The sequence below is a fragment of the Bufo gargarizans genome, chromosome 5 (genome assembly GCF_014858855.1).
Source record: "Bufo gargarizans isolate SCDJY-AF-19 chromosome 5, ASM1485885v1, whole genome shotgun sequence".
Taxonomy (NCBI): Eukaryota; Metazoa; Chordata; class Amphibia; order Anura; family Bufonidae; genus Bufo; species Bufo gargarizans.
Genome location: NC_058084.1, coordinates 376,877,781 through 376,894,423, shown reverse-complemented (window position 1 = coordinate 376,894,423; position 16,643 = coordinate 376,877,781). Strand labels below are relative to the sequence as shown.

Here is a 16,643-nt window from a genome sequence, read left to right as displayed (position 1 = left end):
CTTAGTGCCACCAGATGCCATAATGCCCCCATGTGCCAATAAGAAAAAAAGGCCCCTTTAGAACCCCACTTACCCATAGTGCCACCAGATGCCCCATAGTGCCGTTCTCCCCTATAGTGCCCCCATAGTGCTCCTCTCCCCATGGTGCCCCCCAAATAATGCCCCTCTAGTGCCACCAGATGCCCCCTAGTGCCATTCTCCCCTATAGTGCCCCCCATAATGTGTAAAAAAAAAAAAGCCCCTTTAGAGCCCCCCATAGTGCTCCTCTCCCCCATGGTGCCCCCCCCCCCATAATGTGCCAGTAAGAAGTGCCACCTAAAAAAAAAGTACCACCAGATGCCCCATAGTGCCGTTTTCCCCTTTAGTGCCCCCATAGTGCCGTTCTCCCCTTTAGTGCCCCCATAGTGTCGTTCTCCCCTTTAGTGCCCCCATAGTGCCGTTCTCCCCTTTAGTGCCCCCATAGTGCCGTTCTCCCCTTTAGTGCCCCATAGTGCCGTTCTCCCCTTTAGTGCCCCCATAGTGCCAGCTCCCCCCCTCCAAAAAAACACAAAAAAAACAAAAACAAAAAAATACACTGATACTTACCTCCATCAGCAGCGATGCAGGCCTCTTCCGGCCCGTGTCCCTTCTGTGTGCTGCCCGGCTCTGAGCCAGCCTCTGATAGGCTGCAGGCATTAGTGCCTGCGGCCTATCAGAAGAACAGGGGAGGGACACACCTCTCCCTCCCCTGCCGCAGCACAGGCATCTGTATCGCTGTCCTAAGGACAGCGATACAGATGCATTAGATATGGAGATGAGCGCTTCCACAATGGAAGCGCTCATCCCCTACGCCCCCCCCCACCGACGCCACCGCAAATGCCCGCAATTACATCCAGGGCCGCGCCGCCTGTGGTGATCGGCGATGCGGCCCTGAAGGATAAAAATAAATAAATTTGGGCTGGTTGTTCTAGGGGGGGGGGGGTCCAGACCCGCTGGACCCCCCCTGTAGGTGCGCCACTGACCCCACATTGAAGATCCGCTAGACTACTAGGCAGCCAAACTGGATTTGTGGCCGCAACTGGCAGAGTTTGCCATGGAAAAGCTGTCCCGCCCGGCCAGTAGTGTGGTATCAGGGCGGGTGTTTAGTGTGGCAGGGACCATAGTTACCCCAAGAAGAACTCGCCTGTCCACCCAAAATATGGAGAGACTGACTGATGAATCAGGCGTAGATCAGCCAGGATTTCCACACACCAATGCCTGATGCATCAGACTAGATCATCCATGGTGCCACACCAACACTTTGACAAAAGAGACCGGTTTCTTCTGGCTACCTGCCTCAGCTACTATTCTGATGCTGCCACCTGCCTGATGCCACATATCTGATGCCAAGTTCACTTTCTTTTATCCACCATCTTCAGCTGGTACTGGTATTGCCACCCACCTCCCCACTCTGTGGTCTCCTGATTCTGCTGCCACCTCACCACTCAGGTCTCCTTATGCTGCTGCTTCCACCTCCACACTGTCATTGTGCCACCCTGTGGCCTCCACTGATGCTGCGTCTGCCGCCACCTCCTCACTCTGTCATTGTGCCACTCTGTATCCTCCTGATGCTGCCACCTCCACACTATAAGTTAAATCCACGGCACTCCAAGAGTTGATGCAAAAAGAGTAATCTCATTTAATTCTTAATAAACAGAATGCTGTTTGGTATACATCCAGTGCAAATTTATATACATATAGTATTTATGCCATATCAGATAAAGAAATATATCCCGAACGTTTCGGTCTGTGCGACCTTCTTCAGCGGGATCTGAAGGCAAGGAGAGTATAGCGCACGCCTATACTCTCCTTGCCTTCAGATCCCGCTGAAGAAGGTCGCACAGACCGAAACGTTCGGGATATATTTCTTTATCTGATATGGCATAAATACTATATGTATATAAATTTGCACTGGATGTATACCAAACAGCATTCTGTTTATTAAGAATTAAATGAGATTACTCTTTTTGCATCAACTCTTGGAGTGCCGTGGATTTAACTTATACTGTCTAAACCACTCTCACAGGCACCCTCACTGGATCCAAGGTGTGCAGAGTACACAATTATTCTATCTGCCACCTCCACACTGTCTGGGCCACTCTGTGGTCTCCTCATGCTGCTTTCACCTCACCACTATGTCATAGGGTCGTTCTGTGGACTTCTCATGCTGTTCCCACCTTCCCCACTTCATAACTGGGCCACTATTTTGCCTTTCGGCCTGGCTGACATTATCATTTATTTGACCCTTCTTCTGATCTGTCAGAAGGAAGAAAAAATGAGACACACAATGGATCCTGTCTATGTAACAGCTGTAAGGCCTGCATGACATGGTCCCTATTTTGCATCAGAATTGGCTTATGATTTTGTAGCCAAAAGCAGGAGTGGGTACAAAACACAGAAGACATGCAAATATTCTATTCACCTGTCATCTCTGTTTTGGATCCACTCCTGTTTTTTTTGGCTTTAGCAATACTGATGGATTACTGACCAAATGCTGACTGAGTGAAGGCGGATGCTCCACAGACAGGATCAGTTTTTTTGGGGTTATTGTTCTGACGGATCAGAGGAAGGGCAAAATAATTAGTGACGTTAATACAAACTTACTGCTGACACCCTTTTCACTCTGTCGGGGGGGCTCTACTTGTATAAACATTTAATAGAACAGGTTTTGTAGAAATCTATGTGGAATTGGTGTAAAAGGAGTGCGCTGTTTCACGCTATAGTAGGATCTTGTGCCTTTGCACGGTTCTTTATACCGGGAGCTAACATTGACCTGTAAGGCTGAGTTCACACTTAAGTTATTTGGTCAATTTTGGCCCTGTGACTGCCCAAATAAGTGAAGTGTGCAGTGATTCTAAGAGCGACGCCTGTCATCAGCGTGTCATACTGACTCACAGTATTCTTTCACTACCAAAGCAGACTCCCTATGTGTGTTACTGCAAGGCACAGTGTTCTACACCACTATACAGGCTCTCTGCAGCCAGGAAATAGCCATTTTTTTAACGCAATTCACCACGAATAAATTCAGATCTAACCACATTTTTGGGGGGAAATTTGGCGAACCGGCCGACTTGAATTTTTGAGAAATTCGCTCATCTCTAGTTGCTAGTGACAAGTTTTTGCTCAGACGTCTACATTTTAGGCACCCACTAGGAACTGACCTTTGACATCATCAAAACATCATGGATGATACTGGAAACTGTACCAACTGAAATGCCTAATTGATGAACTATAACGCTGACTTTGACACGATGATCTTCCAAAATCATGGCCTCCACTTTACGGCGCATTTTCTCTGAAGATGCTGCGATAGGTCGCCCTAAACAGGAGTCATCTTCAATTGATTCCCTACCCCATTTAAACTGCTTGGCCTAAAACTTTACTTAGTAGTAGGAAGGTGCATCATCACCATATACAGCAATCATCCTTTCATGGATTTCTTTAAGCTTGTTTTCTTCTTTTGTAAGGAATTTAATCATGGAACAAAGCTCCAAATCACTCTCTTTCTTTGTAGACCAGTACTGCACTTGCCATCCTGTCACTTCCAGTGCTTTCATCAGACTGAACTGCTACTGTCTGTGTTGCATGTCCAGACACGTCTCAACCTGCACAGACAAGCTAAACTCTCTAACACCGACAGAACATACTGGGGTAGATAACTTATTGAACACCCCTCATATCTCTAAGGGCAGTCACCAAGTCTCTCTGCTGAGACATCTAATAAAAAAATCCTTCATGGCACTTTGGTGGCACTGAGGAGTCATAAAATCTATCTGCATTCTTCCTTGCTTTGCTTCCTGGGCAGTCAGGAGATGGGTTGTCATGCCCATGTATGGTGGACTTGTCAAGTTGTAGCTGGGTTCTGGTCAAAGTTTTGTACTTTGGTTAGCACTGTCACTTTGATGGATTTCCTAAAATCTCTTTTTAGGTGATAAACCCCCTTGTTAATGTAACCAACAGCAAACTTTTCCAATACATTTGCATGGCCGCTAGAAAACTTATCGCAGCCAGTTGGAAATTACATTTTTCTTTTGAGTGAGCAGAACGTTGATATATGAAAAAATTTCCGTACTTCGATTTAATGGATCAGTATCTGCTCATCTGGTAGACCTGGATGGGTCTGGAACATATGGTTCCAACATAATGCTGGTCTCGTCTTCCTGTTTTTTTCTACCATACTTCTTCGTGATACACTACTACATGTGTACAAATGCTTAGATACATGAACCCATTGTACTACTCATGCTTTCCCCTGTGGGGTCTAGTGTATTTTGTAGTGGCTTGCGCTACTGTTCTTGAAAATTCCAATAAAAGTTTTGAAACTAAAAATGCCTGGATTTCAGAGGCTGTTTTCTCTTGAAATTAGCTCAGTATTTTTCAGTTTCAAAGCTATAGCGTGCGAACTCTCAAGAAGTGACATGGCATTGGCTGTAGTGTTTCTATAAAAACAACGGTGCATAAATATGCGCCATATGAAAAACGGTGCCTATTGCCTATTGAAAAAATGAGGTGCTGCTTTAAAGTGTTTTAGAGCGTTTTTTTAGAGTGTAAAATGAGCATTTTATATGTGGAAGTACGCTGCAAATTCAGCCATGTGAACATATGCCTAGACTGCATGCACACAGTGTAGTTTATGCAGACTTTCTGCAAGGAATTTGCTGTGATTTTACATCAAATCCACATGTGTTAACGCCTATTTATCCCAGATCTCACCCTTTTCAAAGCGTGAAATCTGCACTAACAATTGACATGCTAGAGGTCAATTTCCACACAAAAAATGTCTGCACCCTGTAGATGAGATTTAGAAAATCTCATCTACTTAGTTTTTGGTCTGTATTTTGCGGCGGATTTTTGGTACAAAAATCCATGCATAACACGCACTGTGCGCATATACCCTTACGCTGGGTTCATACCTGAGCGTTCGGAAACGAGCGCTCTGTATGCGCGATTGTACGGGCGTTTACAATCGCGCATACAGAGATTGGCGTTCACACATTGTCGCGCGTTCCCGAATTTCTATGTGCGGGAACGCGCGACAAACGCCCAAAAAAAAGCTCAAGCACTTGTTTGAGCGTCGGGAGTTTTACAGCGCGCTCGTACGCGCTGTAAAACGCCCAGGTGAGAACCATTCCCATAGGGAATCATTGGTTCTTGCCTGTTGTGCGTTTTACAGCGCGTAGGAACGCGCTGTAAAACGCTCAGGTGTGAACCCAGCGTTAAGGTACGGCCACACGGAGCGGCTCTGATCCTGTCGGGTTGTGGCTGTGCTGCAGTCAGGAACCGCGCCGCCAATTAGCCGCAGCTGCCTTTCATTTACCTAATGAAGACCGCACTGTATAGTCAGTCTTTATTGTTAATTGGATTTTCGTGTGGAAAAAACGCAAAATAACAAGCATCTGATATCTAATATCGATTTCAAATCTTATCCCGGTATTCCCTTAAGCCTTCCCTCCTGAAGAAGCAATAACGCCAAACGCGCGTTGAGGGGAAGTCGACATTTTACACTCAAATCTAAGGTATGTTACAGATAGTAAGGTCCAATTGCAGTCCAACTACTTGATATTATATCTTCATCATCCATTGCACAGTAAGGATAGACTTGTAATGATCTAGGGCTTGGTTTAGAGGCGGTATTGAACTGCCCAGGATATGTTACGCTAACCCCATATATCATTGCTGTCAGTAACTAACTAAAAAGAGGTCGTCGGCCAAATCTTACTTGAATGAGATAGATGCGGGGCATTAAAGAGTCTTGGTACCTTTATGCTACCATGCCGTTATGGTTCTGTGATTGAATATGTACTATGGCGCTATATGTTTGAATCCCTACTGTAATTATGAAATGATAATTAGTATTTTTTAATCATGTTTAGCAAAAAGTGAATTTTTTAAGGAACAGAGTATTACTCATATGTTGTTGGTTTAGTAGTATAACTGAGTATTCCTGTTAGGTGAAGGGCTGTTACCTTGTGGATTGAATATAGTGATTATTATAATAATACTGGGAGTTGTATTTTTGTCCTACTGTAGCCTCCTCCATGTAAAGTCCACTGATCCCCTACATTAATAGTCTGGGCATGCTGGGAGTTGTAGTTCTCTCCTCTTGTAATATCCACTGATGCTGTATAATAACAGTCTGGCAATGCTGGAGGTTGTAGTACTCTCCTCTTATACCCTCTCCCTGTAATGTCAACTTGTGTTCCATAACAATAGCCTGGATATGCTGGGAGTTATAGTTTTCTCCCTTTTTCAGCTTTCCTAGAGGTTATCAGAGTGCCTGCCGACCCCATTGTACCCAGAGATACTGCCGGCAGTGTGAAACAGACCTAAACTGGTCATGAAGAGACTTGTAGTTCTCTTATCACTATTATGATGTTCTGCAGCAGCTGAGGTATATAGTAGGTTTTGTTCACATCTGCGCTAGTGACGTTCGCTGTTCATCTGTCATAAGAGCAGAAACACAGAGAAATCCACATTAAAAATTTGTGTGGAAATTCTGTTTGGAGACCTGCACCGTGTGTAAGTAGCCTTAAACAGGACCTGTCACCGCTCCTGACATGCCTGTTTTAATAGCTTCACGCATTCCCCATGTAGTAACAATTCTGGAGCATCTATCCTTATGGCTCTATGTTGTGCCATTCCTTTATTATTTCTACTAGAAGTTATGAATGAATTGCTAGCAGTCTGCAGTAAGGGTACAAAGGGGAGGTAACCAGATGGGGGGGTGTCCCTGCACAGTCTGAAAATAGCAGCACTGATTGGATAGAGTGAGTCTGTGTGGGTACACCCCCCCAACTGGTTACCTCCCCTCTGTACCCTTACTGCAGACTGCTAGCAATTCACTCCTAACTTCTAGTAGAAATAATAAAGGAATGGCAAAACATAGAGCCATAAGGATAGATGCTCCAGAATTGTTACTACATGGGGAATGCGTGAAGCTATTAAAACAGGCATGTCAGGAGCGGTGACAGGTCTTCTTTAAAGAGGACCTGTTGCCTCTCCTGACGTGTCTGTTTTAGTAATGACTTTCATTCAAAGGGAATATAATAACAATTCTGGAGCATCTGTTCTTATGACTCTGTGGTTTGACATTCCTGCTAGAAATATAAAAATAAATAACCAGCAGTCTTCAGTAAAGATACTGCTGGGTGTTACCAGTAGTGGTGTGTCTATCTAATCGGTGCTGCTACCTTCAGACTGTGCAGGGACACACCCTCAATTGGTAACACCCATCTGTACCTTTACTGCAAACTGCTGACAGTTAATTTGCAACTTCTAGTAGGAATAACAGAGGAATGGCACAACATAGAGCCATAAGAATAGATGCTCCAGAGTTATAATTACATGGGAAATGCAAGTAGTTACTACAACAGTGCAGTTGCCAACCGTACCAAACTTTCCAGGACTGTCTCTGATTTTCAGAGACAGTCCCAGCAAATATGCAATGTCCTGGGTAAAAAAAAAAAGGCGGTGCTAACATAAACCCCACCTATAAATGGGTGTTCCCATGGTGGGGCTTATACACCCCAATTTTACCAACAGAAATGTTGGGAAGTATGCAACAGACATAGGGTGACAGGTCCTCTTTAGGGTCCATTCACACATCCACAAAATGGGTCCACATTCATTTTCAATGGAGCCGCAAAAGATGCGGACAGCACACAGTGAGCTGTCTGCATCCGCACTTCCGTTCCGCGGCCCGACAATTATATTTTTTTTTAACATGTCCTATTCTTGTCCGCAGCCACGGACAAGAAAAGGCATTTCTATTATAGTAGCGGCCATGTGAGGTCTGCAAAATGCGGAACGCACATGGCCGGCGGCCATGTTTTGCGGATCTGTAATTTGCGGACTGCAAAACAGTTGCGGACATGTGAATGGACCCTTAAAGGGAGTCTGTCACCACAATTTGCCCTTCTAGACCACTTACATAGCACTGTAGCATCACTATAGATCAGTCAAATGGTACCTTTGTCTTTTTGTCTGGATGTTCACCAGGGGCAAAAACAGAGTTTTATTCATATGTAAATGAGGGCTCGCAAGTGCCCAGGGGCGGCGTTCGGGCTGTAAGTGCCCAGGCCGCTCTTCCTTCTTCTCACATAACTCCTCCCCAGCCTGTTGCTTGGCCCGCCCTGTAAGCCTCTTACGTCATCCAGTGTACTGGTCGATATCCCGTCTGCGCGTGCGCACTGCATGGGATGATGCTGCTGCCCACAATGGTCATCACAGTGCGCGCATGCGCCGGCAGGATATCGGCCAGTACACTGGATGACGTAAGAGGCTTACAGGGCGGGCCAAGCAACAGGCTGGGGAGGGGTTATGTGAGAAGAAGGAAGAGCGGCGTGGGCGCTTACAGCCCGAACGCCGCCCCTGGGCACTTGCGAGCCCTCATTTACATATGAATAAAACTCTGTTTTTGCCCCTGGTGAACATCCAAACAAAAAGACAAAGGTACCATTTGACTGATCTATAGTGATGCTACAGTGCTATGTAAGTGGTCTATAAGGGCAAATTGTGGTGACAGACTCCTTTTAAGGTGAATTCACATGCTGCGGAATTGCTGATAATTTTCATTGTTGATGCACAGAAACATTTTCTGTAAGGGTACCTTCTGTACAATATCCCCCAAATTGCCATTCAGGACCAGAGCAAGCTACTAATACTAGAGGGATGAAGTGGCTACAGAGGAGACAAGTAGAAGACACATTTCCTGGAAGGAGAAGTGCATGTTGTGCTGTGACAAGAGGAAAACATGGAGCCCCCCATCCTGGACTCCACTGGTAAAGCCCCCCCAGTAGGCAGAATGGCTGGCGCACAGGCTGAGAACCCTTTGTGGTGTAAAGTAGATGGCAGTAGCGTTTCCTGTTTTTGTGTATGGTGCCCTCCCCCCGCCTACCAGCCCTCCCTCCTCCGCCTACCAGCCCTCCCTCCTCCGCCTACTAGCCCTCCCTTCCTCCGCCTAGCAGCCCTCCCCTCCTCCTCCTACCAGCCTTCCCTCCTCCTCCTACCAGCCTTCCCTCCTCCTCCTCCTACCAGCCCTCCCTCCTCCGCCTACCAGCCCTCCCTTCCTGCGCCTAGCAGCCCTCCCCTCCTCCTCCTACCAGCCTTCCCTCCTCCTCCTACCAGCCTTCCCTCCTCCTCCTCCTACCAGCCCTCCCTTCCTCCGCTTAACAGCCCTCCCCTCTTCCTCCTAACAGCCCTCCCTCCTCCTCCTACCAGCCCTCCCCTCCTCCGCCTAACAGCCCTCTCCTCCTCCTACCAGCCCTCCCTCCTCCGCCTAGCAGCCCTCCCTTCTCCTACCAGCCACCCCCTCCTCCTCTTACCAGCCCTCCCTCCTCCGCCTAGCAGCCCTCCCCTCCTCCTACCGGCCCTCCCTCCTCCGCCTAGCAGCCCTCCCTCCTCCTCCTACCAGCCCTCCCCTCCTCCGCCTATTACGCCTACCAGCCCTCCCCTCCTCCTCCTACCAGCCCTCCCCTCCTCCGCCTAACAGCCCTCCCCTCCTCCTACCAGCCCTCCCTTCACTCTTCTGGCGGAAGTGAGCGCTGCTCCCCTACTCATTAAAGCGCTAGTACAGGATGGCGATGTCCAGAGCTCACGTCCGCGGCTAGAGCTGGGTCTCACATTGGTGATCCCCCCGCCCCCTGCATGGTCGGGAAACCCACTGCGCACTGACAACATGTGACGCCAGCCCGGGGGGAGCGCACCACGACACATGGAGGGGAGCCCTGAGCAAGCAGCAGCCTATAATACCTCATCGATCGGAGCGATCAGATCGGACAGAAGTCAGGATTACTCTATGGAGTGGCGGGGAGGCGATTTGACGCCGGACGGGGGGCAGCAGTGAAGCTGGAGGCAGCAGATCCGGGCAGCGCTCCTGGCACAGGGGGGGTGTGTCTGCCAGGGTCTTGTGGAGAACTTGTGCCCCTTATCGGTTACTACACAGTCCATGTAAACAGGAGGGGACATGCTGGACGCCTGAGCCGCTTCTCCGTGCCCGCTCATCGCCCCATGCCAATGGCTTCATTCCCGGAGTCCGACTTCCAGCTGTGCCCGCTGTGTAAGGAGATGTGTGTGTCGTCTGCGCCCGTCTCCTTGTCCAGCTCGTCCTCCTCACAAGCGTCCAGCAGCAGCAGCAGCAGTGGCAGCCTGGGCACCGCTCCCCGCAGGCTGCACGTCTTGCCCTGTCTCCATGCCTTCTGCAGGCAGTGCCTAGAGGGGCACCGGAGCCCCGGGGACTCCCTGCAGCTGCACTGCCCCGTGTGCGACCACAAAGTGCTCATGTCCGAGGCCGGCATGGACGCTCTGCCCTCCTCCACCTTCCTGCACCTCAGCAACCTGCTGGACGCGGTGGTGGGAGCCGCCGAGGAGCCGCAGAGCAATGGCAGCCGCGGAGGCTGCGGCGGAGCCCGGAGACACCAGCCGCGTCCGCGCTCCGCGTCCTGCTCCTCCTCCAGCCTCCTGCGCCGGGCGCCCCCCAGCCAGCCGGAGCCCCGCTGCTCGTCCTGTGACGAGGGCAACGGTGCCAGCTCCCACTGCCTGGACTGCCAGGAGAACCTGTGCGACAACTGCCTGCGGGCACACCAGAGGGTGCGCCTCACCAAGGACCACTTCATAGAGAGGTTCGCAGGGAGCAGGGCGCCTGGCTGCATCAGCGGCACTGCCTCCCCCTGCAACTCTGCTGCATCCAGCGCTGCCACTACCTCATCCTCGTCTACCTCGTCACCCTTCCAGGGCAGTGCCTTCTCCATCCTGCCCGTCTACCCCGAAAGGCTAGCCTACTGCCAGCAGCATGATGAGGAGGTGAGTCCTGCCTGCTACTGGCCCTTTGTGTATCTTCCTTATCAAAAGTCCTAAAAACTATCCAAAATTGTAATACAATTTTGCAAATTGGCAGTTCCTCGTCTTATATTTTGCATTTCTGGTGACTAAAGTGTTAATTTAACCTGTTGACTACCATCCACTCTGTGCCCCATGGTTGGTGCCAGCCAGGCTTGGCATAGTGTCACCTATGGTAACTAGTACTATTCCCACTAGTTATTGCATCCAGTCCTTAGCAGCCCTATGTAAAGGGGCGTCTTGACAGGTCGTTAAAGGGCCAAATATTGACAAATATTGTATATTTTCTAAAGTATTTATTTTATGCACTTATATTGTCAGTTACTAAGAAACTGTCATTGTTTTAGTACAACAATGTTTTATTGGTTAGAACTGGTGATTTTTAGTAAAAAAATTGTAATGATTACCAGTAACAATTGTCATTACCAGTTGGGGTGGTAAATATTTTTTTTGGGGGGGTTTTACGAATAACTTGCCATATTGTAAATTTACATGATTTTGGTTGTTTTTGTTTCTGTGCGGTCACAGCCTTGATATTCCTCGGATTAAAACGAAATTTGGTATTTTGCTTCTTCAGACGCCTTCCCTTCAAATATTGCACTTTTGAATGTGTGTCATTCAGCTTTGGAGGGAGGGAGTTGTACTCCTTTTGTATTTGTTACAGTCCCATTCCCCCCCCCCCCCTTGTATTTAGCGCTTTGTAAAGGGGTAATTTATTCCATATTGTTGTTTGCGTGTGGCCCAGGCGACAGCGTCCTGTAAAATCTCCACAATGGAGCATAGCCATAAGAAAAAAAGAGAACCTAGTCTTTCAGGACGTGCCTTGGTTTGTTATGTAACCGTATTTGATAATGCCCCCACCCCTCGTGGTTACATTTACACGTTGTATACAGCTGGCGTGGGCGTGGCGGTGTAGGTTGTATTTTAGCACCGCCTGGATTGTATTCCTTCACACTTATCACCGACCCACCCCCTGGCTGAATGTCATTCATACTTATGTATTTGCGTGGAACACTTCCTTGTGTATTTTTATTTTTATGAATGTATTGGGCATATGAAGGGTTAACCGTATCCCTTCTCGATTGTAAATAATCCAGTAAAAAAAAAAAAATGCAACACGCAGATGACATCATTCTAGTTTCTTTGTCAGTTCCCATACAGGGAAAAAAAATGTACCGAACCGGTCGGTAGGAATCCTTAAAATTTATATAGTACTTTGTGTGTTTTATTTTTTTATTTTTTGTGTGTGTAAATTTAGGGGTAATTTCTAATGTATAAAAAAAATGCTGCTTTGTTATTAACTGTGGAAAAGAAAATTCGTATGTATTTTGACGAATGATTGTTTTTTTTTTTTTTTGTTTTTTTTTAAATAGATGTTTCTAGATATATTTTTTTTTCCGCACTGGAATGCTGAGACCGTTCTTTGTAGATTTGTACTCTTTTATCACTGTGACATCCCCTTTATTGTAGGATAAAAATAATCATTACCCAGCTTTGAATCATGATATTTGCTGTTTTGAGCCAAAACCATGTGCAGATCTTTCCCTTATACCTTGTGTCTGTGGAGGCTCCAATCCTGGTTTTGGCCCACAATCACTGATGGAAATCACTGACCAAACACTGACGAGTGAATGAGTCTTTAGGCACGTTGTGGGGGGGGGGAGCTGTTTACTGTTATGGAGCATCTGTTCTGTATTTCCGAGTCCGTGATAAAACATGGATATCACGTCCTACAAGTGCATTAAAAGTGGTGACTGATGGGCGCAGATGGCACAATCCGAGCATATTCTTGCACTTTATTCCCTATAGTTTCTTTACTTTGTTCCAATGTTCCAGATTGTGTAAAGAAAGATTAGCAAGTGCTCGGAACTGTTGGAAATGTCCGACCGCAAAAAGTCCACATAGTAGTCACGTGTGACATGTCCTCCTGATGCCGTAGGCATTGAGAATATTCTCCTCTTTCTACAGTTACTGGACCAACACAGATCTGCTGTTGTGTGTTCTGTACACGTGTTTTAGTATTTCTTTCCTATTTCGTATATGCTGGGTAGGTAAAGCAGTCCCCGTCCCCACTGGAGCTCACAATCTGGTCTTCTCATCTCAAACATACACTGGTGGGAAGCAGAGTATCTAGAAAAACCACACACTCGAGGAGAACATCACAGACTGTTGCTTTTAGTAGAGTAGTGGCTGCAGTAGATGTCATGTTGTTTCTGTAGATGGGCATACAGTTATAGAACATTCCCACAGTGATTTCTTAGGTTTGTAGATGATCCCCCTTCACCCTGCGCTGGGTGATTCACCTATACAACTTTTAGGAGCAGGCACGCAAAGGGTTAAGACTGGTAACTGAAGGTTGCCTCTTGCACGGTGCTGTGGCGTTACCTTTCCCGACAGGTGCAAGCACCAAGTCTGGCACCTGAGCAGTGCCCTCAAAAAGAAGAGTAACAAGGCTGCAGAGGACATTTGGATTTTCTACAGACCCAAGGTGGCCATAAACATTAGATGTTGGTTGAGCAATCATTTCACAGACACGGTCACGCACATTTTAGTCCCTTAGTTATTCAAACTGATCTTTCTAGGAATGTTCTTTTAACCCAAGATCTTTTGTCCACGAATGAACTTTCTTTGAGCAAAAAAATCTTTCATCTGACTTTTCGAACATGGCCGACTTCTTTGCAGATGATGGTGGTCTGTCATCGGTCAGCTAAAATGATTCTATGTTAAACTTCACCTGACGAAAGATTGTTTTGGTTGAAATCGTCCCTATTGATCAACTTTTAGTAATCAGGTGGGTGGATGTAGAATGCTGGGGGCTTTGTTTACGAGGGGCATTTTCAAGGTCAGTTGTGCAAAAGTCGACACTTCCGTAATTTTTTTTATTTTTTTTGCCAAATTTATCAAATGTTACATGAATTTTGATACATTTAGAGCATCTTTAAGTCTAAGGGTCAGGTTTCCGCATGCAGTTTTGGGAGTCAAAACCAGCAGTGAATTAAAAAGACAAGTCTTATCTGTCTTGTATTCTTGCTCAGCTTATGATTGGGGATGAGCGAATCTACTTCGGATGAAACATCCGAAGTCAATTAGTACGGCGCAGAAGCTCTGAACAGTATTAGAATGTATTGCCTCCGATGAGCCGAAGTTATTGCTTCACGAAGTCTCGTGAGACTTCACGTAATAACTTCATAAATTAATTTGTACTGTAAAAAAACATTTCCCGAACTCTGGTTCAGTTCCAAGTGGTACCTTCGCTCATCCCTACTTATCATCCACTCCTGATTTTGGCTTCCAAAGCTGCTTCAGGAAACCTGACAGTGTGGCCCTACTCTAACCCTTCTGTCTTGAGATATTACTGTCACCCCCTTCATTGGAGTAAGAGTACATTCGCACGACGGGGGTGGGGGGGAAGAGTCTTTAAAAAAAAAAGAAGAAACTTTCTGTTTTTCATGGCCGTTTTTGTGTCGCTGCGTGCGTCCATTTTCTGGCCTTCCATCTGCCTTTAACATCTGTTCATGAATTTTGCATCTGTTTTTAACAGCCGATAAGTGGATGATTTTCATTGGATTTCTTATTTTTTTTTATCCCAACCCCTGCAGTGCCCTTAGTATATATTAATGCTCCCCACAGTGCCCCAGTATAAATAATGGCCCCTTTACCTCCCAAAGTATAAATAACGGCTCCCTTTAACACCCACATTATCATTAACGATATAGATATATCGCTAATTATACTGTGGGTGTTAAAGGGAGCCATTATTTATACTTTGGGAGGTAAAGGGGCCATTATTTATACTGGGGCACTGTGGGGAGCATTAATATATACTAAGGGCACTGCAGGGGTTGGGATAAAAAAAAAAAATAGATATAGATATAGAAAATCATCCACTTTTAACGGATTGTGTGTGTGTGTGTAGATATCACACACACTCCACCCCCAGTAGTGCTGGGAGTGGAGACATTCTGGGCTTTTAACGGCTGTTAGATGGGTGCACTTCTTTTTAAAGGGCCCCGTAGATTTCAGCGTTGTCCGTCCAGCCATCAAAACGCCAAAAAATAGGACCTCCGTTATTACTCGCCATTTAAAAAAAAAAAGTGAATATCACTGTGTACTACAATGAGTTAGAAAACTTTTTATTTTTTTGGCGCTGTTGTGAGGTGAGGTCTGACTATTTTTGCAACTTCAAAAAGTTGTTGATATATCTGGCTTGTCCACTTTCCCATGCACTTTTAAAACTGGAGCGAGTGGTGTAAAAAATGTGAAATGTTGCAATATGTTTGAGCAATTCAGTCTATATAAAGCTATATTTTGCGACTTTTTGAAGACCAAACTCTAGAGCGCTGGGCTTGGTGTTCACATTGCTTGTTAAACTTGTTTGCAGTCCCTAGTCTGAAGTTTTACGCATTTATTACCAACATGCCCTTCAGCAGTTCTGCCCAGATATTGTGACTCTTTAAAAAGGAATCCCAGTTGTAGCCATAAACCTTTTGGTTCTGGATCAGTTTAAGTTACAACTTGTATCACTTGCCCTCATTCTGTTCGGATGCTGCTACTTTTTATTGGCTTTTTTTTTTTTTTTTTTTCTTCCTCTCATAAAAATGCCATGAAACTCATGTTTTTATATATATATATATATATATATATATATATATATATATATATATATATATATATATATATATATATATATATATATATATATATAATTATTTTTTTTTTTTTGCTGTGATTTAAAGAAAAATGTCACCAAATTATTTATCTGCAAGTTAAAACAAGTTAGCAGCACACATCCTTTTTTCTAATGGTTTTTATTTTCTAATTAGTTTTTTTTTATTAATTCTTTTTCCTGAAATTGGTTATGGGGGCGGCCATCTTGCCTGAGCTGTTCTTAACAGCATTAGGAAAGTTGATTTACGGCACCCCAATGCTCTATAAATATAAAAGTATGTTTAAAATAAAAACGTGCTTCAATGATTACTTTTAAAAGAATTGACTAGGGAGCAAAAAAACACAAGAAAAATGTCTCAAAACTTAACAATTGGCCAGCATGTCATCTGGTTGCAGCATTTTTTTTTTTTGCTTAAAAAATTAATAAAAATGTAGTGTGAAAGCACCCCTCAAACTGCTATGTAATACTTTTCCTTTAAACATGACGAATGCTTACATTAACCAAATATCCACTAAAAGTAAAACAAAAGGAGAGCAGCTCCAGTCCATATGAGCTTGCAGTCTATGAGGAGACTAACAAAGTGGGTACAAAGGACTGATTCCAGCCGTGGTCTATATGGAAGGCATGGATAATGCCTCTTTACAGTGCAAACAGCAAAGGCGAATTGCTTATAAACCATATACAAGACACTCCTGCCCATATGAGCGTGCGATCTGCAGGGGGGCGAGTTTGGATCCGCTCATACTCCATTCAGAAAGACAAAGCTTTATTTGCACTGGGTTATTCTGTCCGGTGTACAATTAACATCATCAGAATGGTAGCTGCAATGGACAGCAGAAAACGGATTGTAGTAAAACTAGCTGTATTCTACTAAATGCGCTTGTATTAAGCCTCATCCACACGTCCGTGCTCAAATCCATGGAAAGGTGGTCAGTGATGGATCTGTGTGTCCATTTTTTGCTGTTCGTTTTTCATGTACATTGTGCTGTTATGATTAAAGGGGTATTCCGGTTGCAGCAACTAATGAAATGTTATGCTCATTCTGGTCTCCTATGCGAGGAGTACCTGCTGGCAGCAACCGGTTCAGTCACTCCCTTCATTTTCTAAATTGCACTGGAAA

General features: G+C 45.6%; 1 protein-coding gene across 1 annotated transcript in view; it reads left to right on the top strand.

Moving 5' to 3' along the window:
- The first annotated feature begins 9,683 nt into the window (after nt 1-9,683).
- Nucleotides 9,684-16,643, top strand: part of TRIM71 (tripartite motif containing 71) — a 57,963-nt gene continuing 51,003 nt past the window's right edge. Inside the window, exon 1 of the mRNA XM_044295636.1 lies at nt 9,684-10,818. Within this exon, the coding sequence (XP_044151571.1) occupies nt 10,027-10,818 (792 nt within the window). The 5' untranslated portion in view covers nt 9,684-10,026. The remainder of the gene's footprint in view (nt 10,819-16,643) is intronic.